Source organism: Chenopodium album, chromosome 18 (genome assembly GCF_948465745.1).
Source record: "Chenopodium album chromosome 18, dcCheAlbu1.1, whole genome shotgun sequence".
Taxonomy (NCBI): domain Eukaryota; kingdom Viridiplantae; phylum Streptophyta; class Magnoliopsida; order Caryophyllales; family Amaranthaceae; genus Chenopodium; species Chenopodium album.
Window position 1 is genome coordinate 26,437,026 of NC_137851.1, and position 6,222 is coordinate 26,443,247.

At 36.8% G+C, this 6,222-nt stretch overlaps 1 protein-coding gene across 1 annotated transcript; it reads left to right on the forward strand.

The window, feature by feature from the left end:
• The first annotated feature begins 3,339 nt into the window (after nt 1–3,339).
• Nucleotides 3,340–5,944, forward strand: LOC145592012 (uncharacterized). The gene is made up of 5 exons (XM_081648480.1): nt 3,340–3,766; nt 3,860–4,461; nt 4,642–5,011; nt 5,223–5,575; nt 5,675–5,944. Exons 1-5 carry the CDS (start codon nt 3,340–3,342, stop codon nt 5,942–5,944), a joined length of 2,022 nt encoding a protein of 673 aa, XP_081504606.1.
• The last annotated feature ends 278 nt before the right edge of the window (nt 5,945–6,222 follow it).

The following is a 6,222-nucleotide window of genomic DNA, read 5'->3' on the forward strand; positions in this document are numbered from 1 at the left end:
TGTACCGTCCGTACTCAATTGGGACCACTGCGAAAATAATATTTTGTCAATCAAGTGATTTGTTTCCGGATTTAGCTTTAATTGATTTATTCTATAGTCTTGATTGATTTCATAAGATCATTAATTGATTGTTGACTTCTTGATTGGATCAATCAAACCCTTGATTGATGAGCTATGATTCCATTAATATTTTTGACCATGCATATTTTCCTTTTTAGCTTGTTTCTTATTATATATATGTGAAGTTAAATATTATATTCTATAATTGATCCTTTGATTGATATTTTTCTAATTTGTAGATTGCTAGAATCCGCTCCCGACATATATGATAATTATTAAAAATAAGTGGGTCACTGAAGTGGGATAGAAGATGATAAAATTTGAATAAATAGTTGACATAAATGGAATAGAGTAAAGGAAAATTCTCAATGGTGCTCTTAAGTTTTTTTTTTTTTTTTTTATTTATTTTTTTTTTATTTTTTTTAATTTTTCTCAATGGTAAAAACATAAAAAAAAAATCAAATTATCTTTGGTAATCAACTATTTGTGTTACTAATTCAATGGTGACATTAATGAGATTAATCTACAATTAAGCCTAACCATAGTTAACTAAAGGAAAAATGACTAATATATCCTTTAAAATCAAATTATCCTTTATTTTTTAAATAATTAATTATTTTTTTAATAATTACCAACCACCCTTTCCCCCACCATAGCCACCAACCGCTAGACACCATCCACGCGCCACGCCCAGCCTCGATCCCCCTTCCCCATGCGCTGGCCGCGCCTAGACCCTTGACGGTAGTGTCGCATGAACCACCAGCCCCTTCCCTACCCCCACGAATCCCTAAACTCTCTGAAAAAATCCCTCGAAAAACCCCAACCAAAACCCTAGCGATGGCGGGGAGGGTCGGTTACAGTTTTTCAAAGGTGGGTTAATGGTTTTAGGGGGCGTCGTGCAGTGGGGGGAGGGAGAGGGATTTCTGGAAAGGCGTTGGGTGGATTGGTGTGCGGAAGAGTGCGGCACCGGTGTCGAGAAGGAGGGATATTCAGATATGGCCACGCCGGCGCCGGGGGTCGATGAAGAGTGGGGGTGGCTGGAGTTGGGGATTGGGTGGTATTTTTATTAATTTGAAAATAATTTAATTATTAAAAAAAATCTTACACTAATTAAAATTTCAACCAAAATAAATCATTAATGTTATGATTAATCAGTTCTAATAATTTGTGATTACCGAAGATGATTTGAATTTTTGCTATTTACCATTGAGAAAAATAAAAAATTTTAAGAGTACCAATGAGAAATTTCCCTAAAGTAAAAGTTAGTAGAATTTAGAGAAACAAACTACATACCTTTATTTTGTTTTTATTTTAATACCACTACTTGATGACGTATTATGTCAAAATTTTCTTTAATGGGGCTCACATTCAGCGATTTCAAATCTAATTAAACTTAATTTATTTGGGAAAGGATTGACCCCCAATCATAATAATTTATAAATTTGTGACTAATGACAAAAGTCAAATGCACAAAGATATTTTTCAAAATTTTCCTTTTATTATACGAAATATTTAGGAAGGGATCAACCCCCTCAAGTTTGGATGTTACCTATATAAGGTAGTCGAGTCTGAACCTTTAATGTCGTGCATAATTCAAATTTGAAAAACTTACCCAACCCGAAAGTTTTTCATCCAAATCCCGATGAGTGCCATGGCACTCATTTGATGAGTATTAAGGTTGTTATTACCTTCTTTTCATAGCTTTCTTTCTTAATAAATGCTTAGTTTTATGCATTTTCTCCTTAGTTTTTGAAATATTTTATTATTATACAAAAATATATGATTTTACAGAGACGATTTTATTTTTATACGAGTCAAGCAAAATTTGTCGTAACCAAAAATCAGATTTTTAACCGTTAACACTTTGTACCCGATTCAGACGACAAAGTACCAAATTCGTTTTTTTTACACAAGTTCAATTCATATGTGTAGGACACTAGTACTACACAAAAATGGTACGTCAACCTACCTATTAGCATTCTAATTTAATACTATCATTATTATTATTATTATTAGAATTTAAAAAAAAAAATCCCATCTTCCTCCTTATGATACGTAAGTATCATCTCCTCCATTCACCATTATACCTTCATGGAAGCTTTTTCTTCACAATCTTCACCATTTACACCTCCCCTCCATTACACATCTTTTACCACCTTCCTTCCTCCAAGTGTCAAAAATAAGGCGAAACACCATTACAATTACCTCAATCCTCCTCCCACCATATGTGGCATCATCATAATCATTTACTAAGATTGAGTTTCAACCAGATGTTTTAATCCAAATTGCTTATAAATAGTGTAAGTTTTATGCTTAATTTTATCCTAAATCAGTAAAGAAACTTCAAATTCTTTCACCTTCCTATTCGTCCACCTCGGCCCAGCCCAGCCCAGCCTCGCCGCACCGCCACGGCCACCCTCCCCGCGGGCTGCTGCACCCACCACCTCCTCCTTCCTCCCTTGCTATTTATTTCGTACTCCTACTCCAATCAAGAAACCAAATTGGCCTTTGTTTATTCCTTGATAAATTAACAAAGAGTAAGACTTTTATTTGGACTTTTTTGAACTATTATTATTAGTATTTCAATACTATTGGTTACTACTACTAACATTCTACTACTTATGAACTACTCCTACTTACGTACTACTTACTTCAATTTTTATTATCATTATTATTATTATTATGATAATTCCCATTGTTGTTTTGTTACCACTACTACTACCTATGTATAATACCACCACCAATACTACTACTATTACTACTATATACTACTCATACTACATACTCCAAGCCACTACAATTATTATCATTATTACCTTAATGGATTATTAAAGATTCATTTATAAAAAGTAATTATTAAATTATAAAAGGGTTAAATTAATCAATTGTTCATGCACAACTAGTAAAGTCGATATTTTAAGTCCTTGTGTCTGTGGGTTGAAAAATATTTGATTAGAACTATTGGTTTATTATTCCTAAATTGGAAATGGATTAGAAGGAGAATTGCACTCTTATGTGATGAATTATATGGTGAAGTGTTTGTTGATTTGTATGTTATAATCGTATGCAAATTTTGATAAACCTTGTGACGATTTATTTTAGGATGTTATCTATATTTGCTTTTAAAATGGCAACTTAGACTTACTAGTCAAATCGATGAACGTTTAGTACTCAAGATATTTGGTGAACAGTAAAGTTATCACATCTCTGAGTCTTTGTTGGATGGATGAGCAATTTGTTTGTAAATTCATGTGCTTAATTACCACATTATTCAGGATCATGTCTCTAAGGCAACAAATTAAAAAAGGGAGTAGTTCCAAAGTCAACTCTATCATCAAGAGGTTAGCCAAAATAACCGAAAACATAGCCGGTATTGTCTCAAACCAGGAAAAAGCCCATAATGACTTTGATGCTTTTGGGGAAGTTTTTAAAAGAGTAGATGCGGCCAAACCACTTACTTACCTTGGAAAAGTAGACCCAGCAAGCTTAGAAAATTGGGTGAGAGAATTTGACAAACTTTTTGATGCTATTAATTGTCATGAGGAATTAAAAGTCAATAATGCTGTTTATTACCTTAGAGAGGAAGCCGATTTGTGGTGGAGTCAAAGGAGAGGTGACTTGTTGAGTAACCCTAACTTTGAGTGGGCTGAATTTAAGGAAGCCTTAAGAGAGAAGTTTTACCCTGCCTATTTAAGGAAACAAAAATGTATGGAGTTTACCAATCTTAGGATGGGGAACATGACAATTAATGAGTATTATAGCAAGTTCATTGAGCTAATGTGATTTGCACCTGAGGTAGTACCAACTGAAGCACTTAAGGCACAGAGGTTTGAGCAAGGTTTGACTTTGACCCTTCAAGGAAAATTAGGAGGAGTGACCTTTGAAACCTTAGATGAGGTTTATGGGAGAGCAGCGCACCTTTATGAGATCAAAGGGAGAGAGTTAGAGGAAAACTTTTCTGGAGAAAAGAGGAAGCCTAATGGGACTTTCAATGGGAGTGAGAAGAAACCAAAGGTTGAGGGGAACCTGAGTGGGAATTTCAATGGAAAAAGGGACAACAAGGGTAATTTTGAAAGAGGAAATGGGAACCGAGGGAATGGAGACAAACCCAAGAGAACCTATTTTTGCAAGAGATGTGCGAAAAACCACCCAGGAAGGAATTGTGAGGGAAACCTAGTGACTTGCCGCTACTGTCAAAAGCTAGGTCACCGCGAGTATGAGTGTTACAAGAAGGTTTCGGATGAGCAGTCGGGTAAACCCCAAGATGAGAAGAACCAACCCAAGCCAACTCAGCCCAACGGATTCAATCCTAAGCCTGGACCCAACAACAACAGTGGAGCTGCTCCCAAGGGTCGTGTGTTCGTGATGAACAACCGTGAAGCTGCAACTGCTTTTGATGTGGTAATTGACAATTTCTTTATTTGTTCTATGTCTACTAAAGTCTTGTTCGATTCAAGAGAATCTCACTCTTTTATTTCTAGAACTTTAGTAGATAGACTCAAGTTAGAGAGTCCGGTGTCTGTTTCCTTAGATATTGCTATCCCATCAGGGGAAGTGCTGAATTGCACTAAAATGCATTAGGGCGTAACTCTTGTCATTTCAAAAGTAGAATTTCCATCAGACTTAATCGAGCTTGACTTACAAGATCTTGATGTCATTTTAGGGATGGACTGGTTGGGTAAATACAAGGCCCAAATTGATTACAAGGCCCAAAAGGTCACGTTGTGTGGCCCGGACAAAGTTAGGGTAACTTATCGAAGGGAAGGGAAAAGATCAGGGTTGAAGATCGTATCTGCCTTGCGACTTAAGAAGGATGTAGTAAAAGGATATCCACTGTATATGTGTAGTGTCCAAAAGATAGAAGAAGGAGATAAAGTTGATGGAAAAGATATTCCAATAGTGAATGAATTTCCCGATGTTTTTCCTCAGGAAATTCCAGGGATGCCCACCTGTAAGGGACGTTGAATTTACCATTGATTTAGTGCCCGGGATAGGACCTATTTCAAAGGCTCCATATAGAATGGCCCCAGCGGAGATGAAAGAATTGAAGACTTAGTTAGACGACTTGTTGGAGAAAGGATACATTCGATCGAGTTCATCGCCATGGGGTGCACTAGTGTTGTTCGTAAATAAGAAGGATGGAAGCTTGAGGCTATGTGTAGATTACCGAGAGTTGAACCATGTGACGGTCAAGAACAAGTACCCGTTGCCTAGGATTGATGATCTGTTCGACCAGTTGAAAGGGGCAGGAATATTTTTAAAGATTGATTTGAAGTCAGGGTATCATCAGTTGAGGATAGCAGAGTCAGACATTGCAAAAAGTGCTTTTAGGACCCATTATGGTCACTATGAATTCACTGTAATGCCAATTGGGTTAACCAATGCACCTGCGGTTTTTATGGATTTAATACACCGAATTTTTAGGCCATACTTGGATAAGTTTGTTGTGGTGTTTATCGATGATATTTTGGTATATTCGAAGAATCGGGATGAGCATGAGGGTTATTTGAGGATGGTATTGTAAGCCTTGAGAGAACATCAATTACATGCCAAACCCTCAAAGTGCGAGTTTTGGTTGGAAGAGGTAGCTTTCCTATGTCATGTGATTTCTAAGGAAGGAGTATCGGTGGATCCAGCAAAGGTAAAGGTTGTAAGTGAATGGCCGACCCCGAGGAGTGTGTTAGATGTTCGGAGTTTTCTTGGGTTAGCAGGTTATTATAGGAGATATGTTAAGGATTTCTCAAGAATTGCAAGGCTTATTACGAGCTTGATGAGGAAAGAATGTAAGTATGAATGGAATTCGGAGTGTGAGAAGGCTTTTCAGACGTTAAAAGAAAAGTTGACTACGGCACCTGTGTTAGCCTTGCCTGATGGAAGTGAGTAGTACGAAGTGTATAGTAATGCGTCAAAGTTCGGGGTTAGGTTGTGTGTTGATGCAAAATCGAAAGGTGATTGCTTATGCCTCGAGACAGTTGAAGCCTTATGAGGTGAATTACCCGACCCATGACTTGGAGTTAGCCGCAATTGTGTTTGTATTGAAGATTTGGAGACACTATTTCTACGGAGTGACGTGTAGGATTTTCACTGATCACAAGATTTTGAAATACATATTCACTCAAAAGGAGTTGAACATGAGACAACGACGATGGTTGGAGTTGATTA

Excerpts from the sequence above, each read along its gene's own strand:
- LOC145592012 (XM_081648480.1), top strand. The coding sequence starts at position 3,340 with ATGTCTCTAAGGCAACAAATTAAAAAAGGGAGTAGTTCCAAAGTCAAC. Across the intron at positions 3,767-3,859 it reads CTATTTAAGGAAACAAAAAT|TACCAACTGAAGCACTTAAG; the intron begins GTATGGAGTTTA and ends CACCTGAGGTAG. Across the intron at positions 5,012-5,222 it reads AATTCCAGGGATGCCCACCT|ATTACCGAGAGTTGAACCAT; the intron begins GTAAGGGACGTT and ends GGCTATGTGTAG.